Raw genomic sequence first — 20,266 nt, forward strand, 5'->3', positions numbered from 1 at the left:
ACAGAGTCTAGTTACGCATCTTGTAAGCAACAGAGACTACAGAGTGCCTGAGTCTAGTAAAGCATACTGTGAGTTAGATTGGCTATCTTCTCTCTGTTTGTTTTGTCATATTTCTCATGTATAAGATATCTTTATTATCATGGAGGTAACTCCAGAGGTTCTTTCTACATCAACATTTTTTATGCTCCTAGCTCTAAAATAGGGCTGTAGGGTTTAGACTCAGATGAAATGTCTATTAAGAAGCTTAAATTACTATAAAGTTTGCGGGTTTTATAAAAAAACAAACTGCAGCCAGGGCCAGGCAGCTACGAGTGAGGGAGTGTAGTAAAGCATGTTGTGAGCGCCAAAGTCTAGTAAAGCATGTTCAATTGTTGTGAGCGACAGAGTCTAGTAGGCCATGTTGTGTGTGTCAAGAGTGTAGTAACGCATGTTGTGAGCGACAGAGTCTAGTAAAGCATGTTGTGAGAGTTAGTCTAGTAAGCCATGTTATGTGTGACAAGAGTGTAGTAACGCATGTTGTGAGCGAAAGAGTCTAGTAAGCTATGTTGTGTGTGACAAGAGTGTAGTAAAGCATGTTGTGAGCAACAGAGTCTAGTAAAGCATGTTGTGAGCGATAGAGTCTAGTATGGCATGTTGTGAGTGACAAGAGTGCAGTAACGCATGTTGTGAGCGACAGAGTCTAGTAAAGCATGTTGTGAGCGACAGAGTCTAGTATGGCATGTTGTGAGTGCCAGAGTCTAGTAAAGCATGTTGTGAGCGACAGAGTCTAGTTAAAAATGCTGTGAGTGACAAGAGTGTAGTAAAGCATGCTGTGAGTTACAGAGTCAAGTAGCGCATGTTGTAAGTGCCAGAGTCTAGTATGGCATGTTGTGAGCGACAGACTCTAGTAAGCCATGTTGTGAGCGACAGACTCTAGTAAGCCATGTTGTGAGCGACAGAGTCTAGTAACCCATGTTTTGAGTGACAGAGTCTAGTAACCCATGTTGTGAGCAACAGAGTCCTAGTATGGCATGTTGTGAGCGACAGAGTCAGTAACACATGTTGTGAGCGCAGAGTCTAGTATGTCAGTTGTGTGTGCTCAAAGTAAACCTATTTGTAGTCACAGAATCAAGTAAAGCAGTTGTAAGTGCCAGATTTACATGTAGTTTGGCAATGTTGTGAGTGCCAGAGTCTAGTAATGCATGTTGTTAGCAAACAGAGTCAGTAAAGCATGTTGTGAGTGCCAGAGTCTAGTATGGCATGTTGTGAGTGCCAGAGTCTAGTAAAGCATGTTGTGAGTGCCAGAGTCTAGTAATGCATGTTGTGAGTGAGAAGAGTGTTGTAAAGCATGTTGTGAGCAACAGAGTCTAGTAAAGCATGTTGTGAGCAACAGAGTCTAGTAAAGCATGTTGTTAGTGCCAGAGTCTAGTATGGCATGTTGTGAACAACGCACATTGTGACAGAATCTAGTAGAATCAGAGTCTAGTAAACTAGTTGTAAGAAGATCAGTAAAGTATGTTGTGTGTGGGCAACGGGTTTAAAGCATGTGTTAGCAACAGAGTCAAAAGTAAAGCACTTTTGTGAGTGCCAGAGCTAGTTGGCATGTTGAGTTGCCAGAGTCAGAAAAGCATGTTGTGAGGCCAGAGTCTAGTAAGCAGGTTGGTGAGAAGAGTTTGTAAAGCATGTTGTGAGAAACAAGTCTAGTAAAGCATGTTGTAGAAACAGAGTCTAGTAAAGCATGTTGTTAGTGCCAGAGTCTAGTATGGCATGTTGTGAACAACGCACATTGTGACAGAATCTAGTAGAATCAGAGTCTAGTAACCTATGTTGTAAGAGACAGAGTCTAGTAAAGTATGTTGTGTGTGGCAACTGTGTATTAAAGCATGTTGTTAGCAACAGAGTCTAGTAAAGCATGTTGTGAGTGCCAGAGTCTAGTAAAGCATGTTGTGAGTGACAGAGTCTAGTAAGCATGTTGTGAGTGCCAGAGTCTAGTATGGCATGTTGTGAGTGCCAGAGTCTAGTAAAGCATGTTGTGAGTGCCAGAGTCTAGTAATGCATGTTGTGAGTGAGAAGAGTGTTGTAAAGCATGTTGTGAGCAACAGAGTCTAGTAAAGCATGTTGTGAGTGCCAGAGTCTAGTATGGCATGTTGTGAGTGCCAGGGGTCTAGTAAAGCATGTTGTGAGGCCCAGAGTCTATAATGAATGTTGTGAGTGAGAAGAGTTTTTGTAAAGCATGTTGTGAGCAACAGAGTCTAGTAAAGCATGTTGTGAGCAACAGAGTCTAGAAAAGCATGTTGTTAGTGCCAGAGTCTAGTATGGCATGTTGTGAACAACGCACATTGTGACAGAATCTAGTAGAATCAGAGCCTAGTAACCTATGTTGTAAGAGACAGAGTCTAGTAAAGTATGTTGTGTGTGGCAACTGTGTATTAAAGCATGTTGTTAACAACAGAGTCTAGTAAAGCATGTTGTGAGTGCCAGAGTCTAGTAAAGCATGTTGTGAGTGACAGAGTCTAGTAAAGCATGTTGTTAGCAACAGAGTCAAGTAAAGCATGTTGTAAGCGACAGAGTCTAGTAAAGCATGTTGTGAGTGACAGAGTCTAGTAAAGCATGTTGTTAACAACAGAGTCTAGTAAAGCATGCTGTGAGTGACAGAGTCTAGTAAAGCATGTTGTGTGCGACAGAGTCTAGTAACGCATGTTGTGAGTGACAGAATCTAGTAATTACAGCATGTTGTGAGTGCCAGAGGCTAGTTATGCATGTTGTTAGCAACAGAGTAGAGTAAAGCATGTTGTTAGCAACAGAGTCTAGTAAAAGCATGTTGTGAGCGACAGAGTCTAGTAAAGCATGTTGTGAGCAACAGAGTCTAGTAAAACATGTTGTGAGCGACAGAGTCTAGTAAAGCATGTTGTGAGTGTCAGAGTCTAGTAAAGCTTGTTGTTAGCGACAGAGTCTAGTAAAGCATGTTGTTAGCGACAGAGGCTAGTAAAGCATGTTGTGAGCGACAGAGTCTAGTAAAGCATGTTGTTAGCAACAGAGTCTAGTAAAGCATGTTGTGAGCGACAGAGTCTAGTAAAGCATGTTGTTAGCAACAGAGTCTAGTAAAGCATGTTGTGAGTGCCAGAGTCTAGTAAAGCATGTTGTGAGTGACAGAGTCTAGTAAAGCATGTTGTTAGCAACAGGGTCTAGTAAAACATGTTGTTAGCAACAGAGTCTAGTAAAGGATGTTGTGAGAGACAGAGTCTAGTAACGCATGTTGTGAGTAACAGAATGTAGTAATTTAAGCATGTTGTGATTGCCAGAGGCTAGTAAAGCATGTTGTGAGCGACAGAGTCTAGTAAAGCATGTTGTGAGTGACAGAGTCTAGTAAAGCATGTTGTTAGTGACAGAGTCTAGTAAAGCATCTTGTTTGCAACAGAGTCTAGTAAAGCATGTTGTGAGCGACAGAGTCTAGTTAAACATGTTGTGAGCGACAGAGTCTACTAAAGCATGTTGTCAGCAACAGAGGCTAGTAAAGCATGTTGTCAGCAACAGAGGCTAGTAAAGCATGTTGTCAGCAACAGAGTCTAGTAATGCATGTTGTGAGTGACAGAATCTAGCAATTTAAGCATGTTGTGAGTGCCAGAGGCTAGTTATGCATATTGATAGCAACAGAGTAGTAAAGCATGTTGTTAGCAACAGAGTCTAGTAAAGCATGTTGTGAGTGCCAAAGGCTAGTAAAGCATGTTGTCAGTGACAGAGTCTAGTAAAGCATGCTGTTAGCAACAGAGTCTAGTAAAGCATGTTGTTAGCAACAGAGTCTAGTAAAGCATGTTGTGAACAAAAGAGTCTAGTAAAGCATGTTGTTAGCATCAGAGTCTAGTAAAGCATGTTGTTAGCAACAGAGTCTAGTAAAGCATGTTGTGAACAACAGAGTCTAGTAAAGCATATTGTTAGCAACAGAGTCTAGTAAAGCATGTTGTGAACAACAGAGTCTAGCTAAGCATGTTGTGAACAACAGAGTCTAGTAAAGCATGTTGTGAACAACAGAGTCTAGTAAAGCATATTGTGGACAAGAGTCTAGTAAAGCATGTTGTGAACAACAGAGTCTAGTAACGCATGTTGTGAGCGACAGAGTCTAGTTAAGCATGTTGTGTGAGACAAGTGTTGTAAAGCATGTTGTGAGCAACAGAGTCTAGTAAAGCATGTTGTGAGTGCCAGAGTCGAGTAACACATGTTGTGAGCAACAGGGTTTAGTAACGCATGTTGTGAGTGACAGAGTCTAGTATGGCATGTTGTGAGTGCCAGAGTCTAGTAATGCATGTTGTGAGTGACAGTCTAGTATGGCATGTTGTGAGTGACAGAGTCTAGTAAAGCATGTTGTGAGTGCCAGAGTCTAGTAACGCATGTTGTGAGCGACAGAGTCTAGTATGGCATGTTGTGAGTGCCAGAGTCTAGTAACGGATGTTGTGAGCGTCAGAGTCTAGTATGGCATGTTGTGAGTGCCAGAGTCTAGTATGGCATGTTGTGAGTGCCAGAGTCTAGTAACGCATGTTGTGAGCGACAGAGTCTAGTATGGCATGTTGTAAGTGACAGAGTCTAGTAAAGCATGTTGTGAGCGACAGAGTCTAGTAAAGCATGTTTTGATTGCCAGAGTCTAGTATGGCATGTTGTGAGTGCCAGAGTCTAGTATGGCATGTTTTAAGTAACGCACATTTTGACAGAATCTAGTGTCGCTTGTTGTAGAGGCAGAATCTTGGTAACCAATGTTGTGAGAGACAGAGTCTAGTAATGCATGTTGTGAGTGATAGAATCTAGTTAGGCATGTTGTGATATTCTAGTAACGCTTCTTGTGAGCGACAGAATCTAGTAACCAATGTTGTAAGAGACAGAGTCTAGTAAGGCATGTTGTGAGATTCTAGTAACGCTTGTTGTGAGCGACAGAGTCTAGTAAAACATGTTGCGAGAGACAGAGTCTAGTAACACATGTTGTGAGAGACAGTCTAGTAAAACATGTTGTGAGAGACAGAGTCTAGTAAAACATGTTGTGAGAGACAGAGTCTAGTGAAACATGTTGTGAGAGACAAAGACTAGTATGGCATGTTGTGAGCGACAGAGTCTAGTATGGCATGTTGTGAGTGCCAGAGTCTAGTGTGGCATGTTGTGAGTGCCAGAGTCTAGTATGGCATGTTTTAAGTAACGCACATTGTGACAGAATCTAGTGTCGCTTGTTGTAAGTGACAGAATCTTGTAACCCATGTTGTGAGAGACAGAGTCTAGTAACGCATGTTGTGAGTGATAGAATCTAGTAAGGCATGTTGTGAGATTCTAGTAACGCTTCTTGTGAGCGACAGAATCTAGTAACCAATGTTGTAAGAGACAGAGTCTAGTAAGGCATGTTGTAAGATTCTAGTAACGCTTGTTGTGAGCGACAGAGTCTAGTAAAACATGTTGTGAGAGACAGAGTCTAGTGAAACATGTTGTGAGAGACAGAGTCTAGTGAAACATGTTGTGAGAGACAGAGTCTAGTATGGCATGTTGTGAGCGACAGAGTCTAGTAAAACATGTTGTGAGAGAAAGAGTCTAGTGAAACATGTTGTGAGAGACAGAGTCTAGTGAAACATGTTGTGAGAGACAGAGTCTAGTGAAACATGTTGTGAGAGACAGAGTCTAGTGAAACATGTTGTAAGAGACAGAGTCTAGTGAAACATGTTGTGAGAGACAGAGTCTAGTACGGCATGTTGTGAGCATCAGAGTCTAGTATGGCATGTTGTGAGTGACAGAGTCTAGTAAAGCATGTTGCGAGGGCCAGAGTCTAGTATGGCATGTTGTGAGTGACAGAGTCTAGTAAAACATGTTGTGAGAGAAAGAGTCTAGTAAAACATGTTGTGAGAGAAAGAGTCTAGTAAAACATGTTGTGAGAGACAGAGTCTAGTAAAACATGTTGTGAGAGAAAGAGTCTAGTGAAACATGTTGTGAGAGACAGAGTCTAGTGAAACATGTTGTGAGAGACAGAGTCTAGTGAAACATGTTGTGAGAGAAAGAGTCTAGTATTGCATGTTGTGAGTGACAGAGTCTAGTATGGCATGTTGTGAGCGACAGTCTAGTATGGCATGCTGCGAGTGCCAGAGTCTAGTATGGCATGTTGTGAGTGCCAGAGTCTAGTATGACATGTTTTAAGTAACACACATTGTGACAGAATCTAGTGTCGCTTGTTGTAAGTGACAGAATCTTGTAACCCATGTTGTGAGAGACAGAGTCTAGTAATGCATGTTGTGAGATTCTAGTAACGCTTGTTGTGAGAGACAGAGTCTAGTAAGGCATGTTGTGAGATTCTAGTAACGCTTGTTGTGAGCGACAGAGTCTAGTAAAACATGTTGTGAGTGCCAGAGTCTAGTAAAACATGTTGTGAGAGAAAGAGTCAAGTAAAACATGTTGTGAGAGAAAGAGTCTAGTAAAACATGTTGTGAGAGACAGAGTCTAGTACGGCATGTTGTGAGCATCAGAGTCTAGTATGGCATGTTGTGAGTGACAGAGTCTAGTAAAGCATGTTGCGAGGGCCAGAGTCTAGTATGGCATGTTGTGAGTGACAGAGTCTAGTAAAACATGTTGTGAGAGAAAGAGTCTAGTAAAACATGTTGTGAGAGAAAGAGTCTAGTAAAACATGTTGTGAGAGACAGAGTCTAGTAAAACATGTTGTGAGAGAAAGAGTCTAGTAAAACATGTTGTGAGAGACAGAGTCTAGTGAAACATGTTGTGAGAGACAGAGTCTAGTGAAACATGTTGTGAGAGAAAGAGTCTAGTATTGCATGTTGTGAGTGACAGAGTCTAGTATGGCATGTTGTGAGCGACAGTCTAGTATGGCATGCTGCGAGTGCCAGAGTCTAGTATGGCATGTTGTGAGTGCCAGAGTCTAGTATGGCATGTTTTAAGTAACACACATTGTGACAGAATCTAGTGTCGCTTGTTGTAAGTGACAGAATCTTGTAACCCATGTTGTGAGAGACAGAGTCTATAAATGCATGTTGTGAGATTCTAGTAACGCTTGTTGTGAGAGACAGAGTCTAGTAAGGCATGTTGTGAGATTCTAGTAACGCTTGTTGTGAGCGACAGAGTCTAGTAAAACATGTTGTGAGTGCCAGAGTCTAGTAAAACATGTTGTGAGAGACAGAGTCTAGTGAAACGTGTTGTGAGAGACAGAGTCTAGTGAAATATGTTGTGAGAGACAGAGTCTAGTAAAACATGTTGTGAGTGCCAGAGTCTAGTATGGCATGTTGTGAGTGCCAGAGTCTAGTATGGCATGTTTTAAGTAACGCACATTGTGACAGAATCTAGTGTCGCTTGTTGTAGTGACAGAATCTTGTAACCCATGTTGTGAGACAGAGCTAGTAACCAGTTGTGAGTTCTAGTAACGCTTGTTGGAGAGACAATTAGTAAGGCTGTTGTGAGATTCTAGTAACGCTTGTTGTGAAGCGACAGAGTCTAGTAAAACATGTTGTGAGTGCCAGAGTCTAGTAAAACTGTTGTGAGAGACAGTCTAGGAACTGTTGTGAGAGACAGATCTAGTGAATATGTGTGAGACAGAGTCTAGTAAAAATGTGTATGCCGACTAGTTGGGCAGTTGTGAGTGCCAGAGTCAGTATGCATTTTAAGTAACGCACTTGTGACAGAATCTAGTGTCGCTTGTTGTAAGTACGATCTTGTAACCATTTTGAGAGACGATTTAGTAACGCTTTGTGAGATCTGTAACGTTGTTGTGAGAACGAGTCTAGAAAGTTGTGAGAGATTCAGTACGCTTGTTGTGACGACAGAGTCTAGTAACATGCTGTAGTGCGCACATTGGACAAAATCTAGTGTCGTTTTTTATAAGTGACAGATCTGTAACCCAGTTTGTGAGAGACGAGTCTGTAACGCATGTTGTGGTTCTAGTAACGCTTTTGTAGAGACAGAGTCTTAGGCATGTTGTGAGATTCTAGAAAACGCTTGTTGTGAGCGACAGAGTCTAGTAAAACATGCTGTGAGTGCCAGAGTCTAGTAAAACATGTTGTGAAGACAGAGTCTAGTGAACGGTTGTGAAGACAGGCCCTAGTGAACCGTTGTGAGAGACAGAGCCCTAGTAAAACATGTTGTGAGTGCCACAGTCTAGTATGGCATTTTGTGAGAAAACGCACATTGTGACAGAATCTAGTGTCGCTTGTTGTAAGTGACAGAATCTTGTAACCCATGTTGTGAGAGACAGAGTCTAGTAACGCATGTTGTGAGTGATAGAATCTAGTAAGGCATGTTGTGAGATTCTAGTAACGCTTCTTGTGAGCGACAGAATCTAGTAACCAATGTTGTAAGAGACAGAGTCTAGTAAGGCATGTTGTGAGATTCTAGTAACGCTTGTTGTGAGCGACAGAGTCTAGTAAAACATGCTGTGAGTGCCAGAGTCTAGTGAAACGTGTTGTGAGAGACAGAGTCTAGTGAAACACGTTGTGAGAGACAGAGTCTAGTAAAACATGTTGTGAGTGCCACAGTCTAGTATGGCATGTTGTGAGTAACGCACATTGTGACAGAATCTAGTGTCGCTTGTTGTAAGTGACAGAATCTTGTAACCCATGTTGTGAGAGACAGAGTCTAGTAACGCATGTTGTGAGTGATAGAATCTAGTAAGGCATGTTGTGAGATTCTAGTAACGCTTCTTGTGAGCGACAGAATCTAGTAACCAATGTTGTAAGAGACAGAGTCTAGTAAGGCATGTTGTGAGATTCTAGTAACGCTTGTTGTGAGCAACAGAGTCTAGTAAAACATGTTGTGAGTGCCAGAGTCTAGTAAAACATGTTGTGAGAGACAGAGTCTAGTGAAACATGTTGTGAGAGACAGTGTCTAGTGAAACATATTGTGAGAGACAGAGTCTAGTGAAACATGTTGTGAGAGACAGAGTCTAGTGAAACATGTTGTGAGCGACAGAGTCTAGTAAAACATGTTGTGAGAGACAGAGTCTAGTGAAACATGTTGTGAGAGACAGAGTCTAGTAAAACATGTTGTGAGAGACAGAGTCTAGTAACGCTTGTTGTGAGTGATAGAATCTAGTAACCCATATTGTGAGTGACAGAGTCTAGTAACACTTGTTGTGAGCAACCGAATCTAGTAAAGCATGTTGTGACCAGGGCTTCGGAAATTTGCCGGTTTGTCGGTTTTGGACCGATTTCTGACTTTTCAGACCGATTCGTGAAGTGAAAAAACGAAAAAAAATCGGTCCCGAAAATGTAGAAAAGTATAAATTTCGTCTGATATCTCAATACACGATTCACCTGCCAAGTAGGAAATTGTTGGTCGCACCTTCAGATAATCAATAAACGTGTCAATCGGTCTGATTGTCACTTTGATAATCGGTCCGTAATTAGCGCGAGACGCAATCAGTGCTCGCGCGGCACATCCTTTAATGTTTGCAGACAGCCGACTGCGGTGTATTAAACATTTTTGACTGGTTTCCTAACGTTTCTGACTGGATCCAAATCATTTCGACGGGGATCCACTTCTGTTATTCAGAATACGACGGATGGTTTATTTCAAAAGGCTATGTTTGATCACGGTAACAAACAAATGGTCGCTGCATTTAATCAAGGAGCTATAATTGTATTTTATACTTCTTTGATTTAGTGAGACATCACACGGAAAACCGATAAAAATAATTTTTATAATTACTTGATTTGAAAAAATTACATGATTCATTTGTTGGGGCTACAGTTGAAACAAATGCAGAACATCGTCTTTGCAACCCGACTGTACAAAAAAGAAAAAAATGGACGGGCAACCACGAATGATAAAGAAAACCGGAGTGGCACTGTTTATCAAATCGGTCTTTTAAAAAACGTTTCAAAATGAAGTTTTGTTTACATCAGAAGAGAACATATAACTTTATAAAATGTAGTTGCTTAATGAAGTACAACGTAAGTGAAATGAAATATTTGTGGCCAACCCGCGTGACGTTTTGGTACTATACATGCGGGAAATTCGATCTCAGCGTTCAAATAACGTACACATTCGGTCCGCGGCAGAGTATTCTTTAAATCTGAGGCTGTTTAGCAGAGAATATGTGTCGTGTAACTCACTTTGACGCATTGTATTTTATAGAATTCCGTCAAAGAATGAGGAAACCACAAAGTATCTGCCGTGTATACGGTATCGAAGTCACGTGCGTTGGCTTTTAGACTAGTTACGCACACGGTGTCAATGCCTCGTATTATCTCGGAAAAACATCGAAATTTAAACAAAGTAACGATCACACATAACACTGAATAACTGTCTTCATTGTGTGGTAACGCGCGGTGACTGGTAACTCAGTTTTAATGCATGACATGCTTATTTCTTTACCCTATCACGTTTTACAAAATATGTAATATTGGGAATGCGGTGGGTGGGGTAGCGCCGATGTCAGGATTTTCGTTTCGGACCGATTGAGTTATCAAAATTTCCGGAGCCCTGGTTGTGACAGTCTAGTAATGCATGTTTTGAGTGTCAGAATCTAATAACGCTTTTTGTGAGTGACAGAGTCTAGTAACGCATGTTGTGAGCAACAAAGTCTAGTAACGCATGTTGTGAGCGACAAAGTCTAGAAACGCATGTTGTTTACGACAGAATCTAGTAACACATTTTGTAAGTGATGCATGGAGAGGTTCCACTGTATATACCCCTACCTAACATATATGTAAACAGTACAAAATATGACATGTGTGTCCGGCATTCTGAGTTATACATACCCTCTTGCTTTTCATCTTTGTCACTTGGTCTCTCCTCCTTAACAATATCAGGGAGGTCTTTCTTTACAGAATGGTTCTCTGCTTTCCTTCCACAGCCTGCATTAGTCTTCTGCAGATGTTTATCATTAATTGACAAAGAAACTGGTTTCTCTTTCAGCAATCTATTTAATTCAGTCATTTTCTTCAGAACAGTAGATCTAGCAGAATTCTGTTCAAGTACATTAGTGATTTTAGCAGAGTTAGGTTGGTTTACTTCATCAGCACTACTTCTTCTAGGCTTAGTTTTTTTCACCTTATGTAAATTTTTATCTCGGCTTAAACTGTCTGCAATATGAGGATAGTTTCTACTTCGGCTTCCAACCGGTCCCTTGACAATCTTATTTAGTCCAAAGTCTCCAATATTTGAGAATGCTTCTTTCAATGACTTTGCAATTTCAAAATCTATCTGAGCAATAACATCTGCTGAAATATTTTGTTCCTTACCACTGTCTGTATTCACACTCATACCTGTTATTTCACAATCATGAGAATCTCTACCCATAACAACCTGTAAACTTGCACCATCTTTTTCAAAATTATCTACTTCAGTATATTTGCTTTTATTACAACCGTCTCTTAAGTTACTTCCTGAAGGCATAACTGCTTCTTCCATGGGTTTTTTCATTTTTTCAGTGTTCTCTGACTTCTCTGGCCTTTGACTTGATCTGTGTTCAGCAATTTCAATATTTGGCTCACCTGTACAAACTTCCTCTCTCACGCCTGGATGATTGACCTTAAATATAAACAGGAAGGCTATGAAGGTGCTCAAAAATTCACCTGGGTTTGCAAAGGTTTGCTACATGATTAAATCGTAATATATTGTATTTTCTGTAAGGCCATTATGATACCAGGAAAACTGGCCCAACACACCAACAGGTATCAAGTTATGTAGGTCCCCAATCTTCAACATATAGGCACATATGACATGTTACTTTTTTTTTCAGCTGTATAAAAACACTGCACTTTGGTGCCAAGGAAGTAAGCAGTCAACAAGTTATAACAAATTAAGATATAATGGTAGTGTATTCCAGAATTTAAATAATGGCCCCCTTACACATGTGTTTCTTTGTTCAAGACATTGGTGAGCACCTGTGTAATTTGAAAAACTGTCACAATATATGGCCGTCACAGCAACTTACTTTCTAATTTTAAAACAATCTGCTTCATAAGCATTAAAGTTGTTTGTTTTCTAAAATTTGCCTAATCTAAAGGCCATGTCTGGACATACTGATTCAAACTGGCTGGTAATCAAAGAGAACTAGAGCTATCACTAAAGGTGATGAATGTACCCCCCGCATGCACTGACACAGTAAATTGCAATTTGACGCACACAAGATTGCATAATTATGTGGACTGTATGTATATAGACTTTATGTATACAGTATAGTAACAAACAAGAAGCTGCGTTCCATAAACGCTTGATGCCCCCGGTGGCATCCTTGTCGATACAAAGCAACCCAAGTCCAAAACGAGGTCAAGGTCAAGGTCAGACTTAGGTCAGGTGATGTTTGAAGATGAGGAATGGTCACAGGTTACATCTGTATTAGTATCAATTCATTCTTGTAAGTCAGATGCTAGACGAAACGGTCCCATTTGGTTAACCAAGATATGGCCAATATAAAGCAACCTAAGTCCAAAATGAGGTCAAGGTCAAGGTCAAACTGAGGTCAGGTGATGTCTGAATGGAGGAATGGTCACAGGTTACATCTGCATTAGTATCAAGTAATTCTAGTAAGGGGTATTGATGCTAGACGAAACGGTCACATTTGGTTAACCTCATACGGACGGACAGGACAATAAAAACAAAGTCCCATAACTATGCAGAATATAAATTTTATCTAAAAGAACGTAACATGCACCATGCACAACTAGGGTTGGTACTGATCACTTGTGTGAAGTTTCATTAAATTGTGTGCAAGGGTTCGGAAGATTAGGCGCACACAAGATTGCATATGCAGACTGTATGTACATAGTATGTTAACAAGAAACAAAGTCCCATAACTCTGCAATTTTTGTTGTTGAAAGAACCTAACATGCCCCATGCACAACTACTGTTGTTACTGATCACTTGTGTGAAGTTTCATTAAATTGTGTCAAGGGGATGAGGAGAGATGGTGTGTACAAGATTGTGTCTACGTATATAGTATAATAACAAACAAGAGATCACAGAGTGATCTTGGCGCCCACCAATGTGCCATTTTTGAGTGTTCCAAATTTCAAGACTTATTGACTACCTCAAGGTAAAATTTCATTTCAGTACACAACACTGTGCATGTGGTCTCGAAGTAGGTCACTAGGTCAATGTAAAGGTCAAAGTTCATTTCGGTACACAAAACTATGCATGTGGTCCAAATTTGAAGGCTATAGCTTGAGAAATGTAAAAGTAGGTCACTAGGTCAAAATCAAGGTCAAATTTTATTTCGGAATACAGAACTATGCATGTGGTCCGAATCTGAAGCCTGTAGCTTGAGAAATGTGAAAGTAGGTCACTAGGTCAATGTCAAGGTCAAAGTGTTTTTCGGTACACAAAACTATGCAAGTGGTCCAAATTTGAAGGCTGTAGCTTGAGAAATGTAAAAGTAGGTCACTAGGTCAAAATCATGGTCAAATTTTATTTCGGAATACAAAACTATGCATGTGGTCCAAACTTGAAGCCTGTACCTTAAAAATGTGAAAGTAGGTCACTAGGTCAATGTGAAGGTCAAAGTTTTTTTCGGTACACAAAACTATGCATGTGGTCCAAATTTGAAGGCTGTAGCTTGAGAAATGTGAAAGTAGGTTACTAGATCAAAATCAATGTCAAATTTCATTTTGAAACACGGAACTATGCATATGGTCCAAATTTGACGCCTGTACCTTCAAAAATGTGAAAGTAGGTCACTAGGTCAAAACCAAGGTCAAAGATTTTTCCAGTGCACAGAACTATGCATGTGGTCCAAATTTGAAGGCTGTAGCTACAGAAATTTGAAAGTAGGTCACTAGGTCAAAATCAAGGTCAACTCATGTCAAGGTTAATCTTGCCACTCAAAAATATACATGTGGTCCAAATTTGAAGGCTGTAGCTACAGAAATGTGAAAGTAGGTCACTAGGTCAAAATCAAGGTCAACTCACATCAAGGTTCATCTTGCCACTCAAAAATATACATATGGTCTAAATTTGAATGTTGTAGTTATTGACAAGAACTTTTTAAAAGCTTTTCCCTATATAAGTCTATATGAACCATGTGACCCCTGGGGCGGGGCCATTTCTGACCCTAGGGCGATAATTTGAACAAACTTGGTAGAGAACCACTAGATGATGCTACATTACAAGTATCAAAGCCTTAGGGTTTGTGGTTTGGACAAGAAAATTTTCAAAGTTTTTCCTTATGTAAGTCTATGTAAACCATAAGACCCCCAGGGCGGGGTCATATTTGACCCTAGGGGTATAATATGAACAATCTTAGTTGAAGACCAGTAGATGATGTCACATACAAAATATCAAAGCCCTAGACCCTGTGGTTTTGGACAAGGGGTTATTCAAAGTTTTTCCCTATATAAGTCATTATAAACTATGTGACCCTCAGGGCGGGGCCATATTTGACCCCAGAGAAATAATTTGAATCATCTTGGTAGAGGACCACTAGATGATGCTTCAAACCAAATATCAAAGCCCTAGGCTCTGTGGTTTTGGATAAGAAGGTTTTCAAAGTTTTTCCCTATATAAATCTATGTTAAATATAGAAATAAACAAAGGACCATAACTCACTCATAAATTGTTGAACCAGTCTGATTTTCAGAGGGACACAACTAGGGTACCAATACATCATTCTGACAAATTTTGGTCAAAATCCCCCCAGTAGTTTCTGAGGAGATGCGATAACGAGAAATTGTTAACGGACGGATGGATGGACGGAATGACAGACGGACGGACCACGGACGCAGAGTGATTTTAATAGGCTAAAAACAAAGTCCCGTAACACTGCAATTTTTTTTATTGAAAGAACCTAACATGCCCCATGCACAACTACTATTGTCACTGATCACTTGTGTGAAGTTTCATTAAATTGTGTCCAGGGGATGAGGAGAGATGGTGCGCACAAGATTGTGTCTACAGACAGACAGACAGACAACCTGAAACCAGTATACACCCCCTTACAACTTTGTTGTCTGACAGGACAGGGGCTGGGCAGGGGAGGGCAGACAGACAGATGGTTTATTAAACAACAAGAGATCACAGAGTGATCTTGGCGCCCACCAATGTGCCATTTCTGAGTGTTCCAAATTTCAAGATTTATTGACTAGCTCAAGGTCAAATTTCATTTCCATACACAACACTGTGCATGTGGTTCAAATTCGAAAGCTGTAGCTTGAGAAATGTGAAAGTAGGTCACTAGGTCAATGTCAAGGTCAAAGTTTGTTTCGGTACACAATCCTATGCATGTGGTCCAAATTTGAAGCCTGTAGCTACAGAAATGTGAAAGTAGGTCACTAGGTCAATCTTAAGGTCAAAGTTCATTGCGATACACAAGACTATGCAAGTGGTCCAAATTTAAAGGCTGTAGCTCGAGAAATGTAAAAGTAGGTCACTAGGTCAAAATCAAGGTCAAATTTTATTTTTGAACAAAAAACTATGCATGTGGTCCAAATTTGAAGCCTGTATCTTCAAAAATGTGAAAGTAGGTCACTAGGTCAATGTAAAGGTCAAAGTTTGTTTTGGTACACAAAACTATGCATGTGGTCCAAATTTGAAGGCTGTAGCTTGAGAAATGTAAAAGTAGGTCACTAGGTCAAAATCAAGGTCAAATTTTATTTCGGAATACAAAACTATGCATGTGGTCCAAATTTGAAGCCTGTACCTTAAAAATATGAAAGTAGGTCACTAGGTCAATGTAACGGTCAAAGTTCATTTCAGTACACAAAACTATGCAAGTGGTCCAAATTTGAAGGCTGTAGCTTGAGAAATGAAAAAGTAGGTCACTAGGTCAAAATCAAGGTCAAATTTTATTTCGGAATACAAAACTATGCATGTGGTCCAAATTTGAAGCCTGTACCTTCAAAAATGTGAAAGTAGGTCACTAGGTCAATGTGAAGGTCAAAGTTTTTTTCAGTACACAAAACTATGCATGTGGTCCAAATTTAAAGGCTGTAGCTTGAGAAATGTGGAAGTAGGTCACTAGGTCAAAATCAATGTCAAATTTCATTTGGAAACACGGAACTATGCATATGGTCCAAATTAAACGCCTGTACCTTCAAAAATGTGAAAGCAGGTCACTAGGTCAAAATCAAGGTCAAAGTTTTATCCAGTGCACAAAACTATGCATGTGGTCCAGATTTGAAGGCTGTAGCGACAGAAATGTGAAAGTAGGTCACTAGGTCAAAACCAAGGTCAACTCATGTCAAGGTTCATCTTGCCACTCAAAAATATACATGTGGTCCAAATTTGAAGGCTGTAGCTACAGAAATGTGAAAGTAGGTCACTAGGTTAAAAACAAGGTCAACTCATGTCAGGGTTCATCTTGCCACTCAAAAATATACATGTGGTCCAAATTTGAATGTTGCAGTTATTGACAAGAACATTTTAAAAGCTTTTCCCTATATAAGTCTATATGAACCATGTGACCCCCGGGGCGGGGCCATTTTTGACCCTAGGGGGATAATTTGAACAAACTTGGTAGAGAACCACTAGATGATGCTACATTACAAGTATCAAAGCCTTAGGCTTTGTGGTTTGGACAAGAAGATTTTCGAAGTTTTTTCCCTATATAAGTCTATGTAAACCATATGACCCCCAGGGCGGGGCCATATTTGACCCTAGGGGTATAATTTGAACAATCTTAGTTGAAGACCACTAGATGATGTCACATAAAAAATATCAAAGCCCTAGACCCTGTGGTTTTGGACAAGAGGTTTTCCAAAGTTTTTCCCTATATAAGTCTATATAAACCATGTGACCCCCAGGGCGGGGCTATATTTGACCCCAGAGAAATAATTTGAATCAACTTGGTAGAGGACCACTAGATGATGCTTCAAACCAAATATCAAAGCCCTAGGCTCTGTGGTTTTGGACAAGAAGGTTTTCAAAGTTTTTCCCTATATAAATCTATGTAAAATATAGAAATAAACAAAGGGCCATAACTCAATCAAAAATTGTTGAACCAGTCTGATTTTCAGGGGGACACAACTAGGGTACCAATACATCATTCTGACAAAGTTTGGTCAAAATCCCCCCAGTAGTTTCTGAGGAGATGCGATAACGAGTAATTGTTAACGGACGGACGGACGGACGGACGGACGGAATGACGGACGGACGGACCACGGACGCAGAGTGATTTTAATAGCCCACCATCTGATGATGGTGGGCTAAAAAGGTTACAAACAGTGAGTTTATATAATACATAATAAACAATATAAGTATATTTCAATTGTGGTGAAATACAAGCTCAAGTTATTAAGCAGGCACTGTCAATATGCAAAATTCTAAGTAATTCAAGAGAGACTGGGTCTATCTGACTGGTTGTGAAGCTTCGCCAAGATATTATGCCAATGAACATTCTGACAAAGTTTGTTGAAGAATGTATAATAACTTCTAATGTTAGAGAGCAGATAATGTCAACTGCCTTATCTGAGAGTAATTCAAGGGCAGTAACTGCAGTGCCACTGCGACTCTGCGAGAATCCTATAGTTAGCTCAATTTCAATGCATGTGACTCAAAAGATTAGGGATGTGCTGACAGACAAACACTGCAAGCTGGCATAAGCTCAGCCTTGACTTAGAGATCCTATTAATATTAAATGCTCATCCAAGCCTAATTAGTAAGTGATGCTTACAGTAGAAGACAGCTGAAGTCCTATGTTACATTCTCTAAAATCAGACAAGAGTGGCAGATTCTCTTGGTCCATGTAGCAGTTACAGCTATGTACAATCTCTCCAAGCAAATCAAATGGATCCTGCTCAAAAAAAAGGGGGAACAAATCAAACTCAGGAATATATCCCTACAAAAACTGTTTGTTTTTTTCAGCATGCATAGTTTGAATTTTTGGATATATTTACTAAAACAGTAGAATCTGATAAGCTGACGAGGTAACTGCATATATCTTAATCATTTTAGTTTGAACTACATACGGTACTGGCTAAACTGAATTGGGTATTATGACATTTTTACTTCAATTCAATTGCATTTCAATAAGAATGTCTCAACAATTATTTAATTTTTAGAGTTTTATACTATTTTTTTGGCTCAAATGATAGCATGTTAAACTAACCAATCGCCTACATGTATAATGCATAAACTCATCTATAGGTAGATCTCATATAACTCACCCATCTTCTGTACTGAAGATGTCGCAAAGTGGTCACATATTTACATACACCAGTCTCTTCTAGCATTGTAATACATTTTTAAAAGACCAGCCACAAAACACTGAAAATACAAGAGTGATGTCAACACTTTAATATGTGCTCTAGAAATGCACAGTAAGAATACTATGTCATAAAGTCATCTGGGGCAAGTAAGCTAACACAATCAAGAGAAACCAATATTCCATTTTGCTATATATATGTTTGATTCCATTTAAGACTATTATGATATCTGTGATAAATAAATAAATATACTTTTCCATGTTTTTCAGTGAATTATTAAAATATTAGAGAGAAATATCATAGACTGGTATTTCCACAGCGAACAAGAGGGTCATGATGACCCTGGATCGCTCACCTGAGTAATATGAGCTACATTTTTCAAATGTCAAGCTGATGCTCAAATATTATGAAAGTAGGTCAGTAGGTCACATTTATGGTCACTGAAAGTCAGTTTTAAGATCGGTATGCAAAACTGTACATGTCATCCAAATTTCAAGACTGTATCTTAAAACAAGAGGGCCATGATGGCCCTACATAGCTCACCTGAGTAGAGCTGCTTGCTTGTGAACAAATTTCTTAGCTAAAGCTTTAAAAACAAGAGGGCCCTGAAGGCCCTGTATCGCTTACCTGAAGGAAGTAGTCAGTAGGTCACATTCATGGTCACTGAAGTCAGTTTTAAGATCGGTGTGCAAAACTGTACATGTCATCCAAATTTCAAGGCTGTATCTTAAAAAAAAAAGTATGTCAGTAGGTCACATTCCACATGACCCGGATTCAAACTTTACGTAAAGATCATCAAGGTTAACATTCTGACCAAGTTTCATGAAGATACAGTCATAAATGTGGCCTCTAGAGTGTCAACAAGCTTTTCCTTTGATTTGACCTGGTGACCTAATTTTTGACCCCACCTGACCCAGATTTCAATTTTATCTGAAGATCATCAAGATTAACATTCTGACCAAGTTTCATTATGGTATGGTCATAAATGGGACCTCAAAAGTGTTAACTAGCTTCTCCTTTGATTTGACCTGGTGACCTAATTTTTAAACCCACCTAACCCAGATTTGAACTTTACCTAAAAATCACCAAGGTTAACATTCTGACCAAGTTTCATTAAGATATAGTCATTAAGATATAGTCATAAATATGAACTCTAGTGTTAAAAAGCTTTTCCTTTGATTTGACCTGGTGACCTAGTTTCTCATTTCCACTTGACCTAGATTTGAACCTGCCCTACAAATCATCAAGATTAACATTCTGACCAAGTTTTAGGAAGATACTGTCATAAATATGGCCTCTATTGTGTTAACAAGCTTTTGCTTTGATTTGACCTGGTGACCTAGTTTTTGACCCAACCTGACCTAGATTCGAACTTGACCTTAAGATCATCAGGATTAACATTCCGACAAAGTTTCATGTTGATACAGTCATAAATGTGGCCTCTACAGAGTTAACAAGTGTTTCCTTTGATTTGACCTGGTGACCTAGTTTGTGACCCCAGATGACCCAATATCGAACTTGTCCAACATTCTAGTGAGAGTAATATTCTGACCAAGTTTCATTAAGATTGGGCAAAAATTGTGAACTCGAGTGTTAACAAATCAAATTGTTGACGATGACGGACACAGGGTGTAGGTCAGTAGGTCACATTCCACATGACCCAGATTCGAAATTGACCTAAAGATCATCAAGGTTAACATTCTGACCAAGTTTCATAAAGATATAGCCATAAATGAGCCTCTAGAGTGTTAAAAATACTTTTCCTTTGATTTGACCTGGTGACCTAGTTTTTGACCCCACCTGACCCAGATTTGAACTTGGCCTAAAGATCATTAAGATTAACATTCTGACCAAGTTTCATTAAGATACGGTCATAAATGCGGCCCCTAAAGTGTTAACAAGCTTTTCCTTTTATTTGTCCGAGTGACCTAGTTTTTGACCCCATCTGAACCAGATTTAAACTTCACCTAAACAACATGAAGACTAAAATTCTGACCATTTATTTGGGTTTTATGGCGCACCAACACAGTATAGGTTATATGGCGCCAAACAGGACTACAAATTTCTAACCAAGTTTCATAGAGATATTGTCATAAATGTGGCCTGTACAGTGTTTATAAACTTTTCCTTTGATCTGACCTGGTGACCTAGTTTTTGACCCAACCTGACCCAGATTTGAACTT

The 20,266-nt window shown here is 39.6% G+C and overlaps 1 protein-coding gene across 6 annotated transcripts in view; it reads right to left on the bottom strand.

Moving 5' to 3' along the window:
* LOC123529380 (uncharacterized) overlaps window positions 1-20,266 on the bottom strand; it is a 55,994-nt gene that overhangs the window by 12,321 nt on the left and 23,407 nt on the right. The window contains exons 2-5 of one of the 6 annotated variants that reach the window (XM_053521320.1): window positions 18,711-18,809; window positions 18,045-18,144; window positions 17,552-17,674; window positions 10,704-11,475 (exon numbers count right to left, since the gene is read on the bottom strand). In XM_053521320.1, the coding sequence (XP_053377295.1) occupies window positions 10,704-11,475; window positions 17,552-17,674; window positions 18,045-18,110 (961 nt within the window). In that variant the 5' untranslated portion in view covers window positions 18,111-18,144; window positions 18,711-18,809. The remainder of the gene's footprint in view (window positions 1-10,703; window positions 11,476-17,551; window positions 17,675-18,044; window positions 18,145-18,710; window positions 18,810-20,266) is intronic. The other 5 variants (XM_053521321.1, XM_045309690.2, XM_053521322.1 and 2 more) reach the window with 5 other exon arrangements.

This window comes from Mercenaria mercenaria, chromosome 13 (genome assembly GCF_021730395.1).
Source record: "Mercenaria mercenaria strain notata chromosome 13, MADL_Memer_1, whole genome shotgun sequence".
NCBI lineage: Eukaryota > Metazoa > Mollusca > Bivalvia > Venerida > Veneridae > Mercenaria > Mercenaria mercenaria.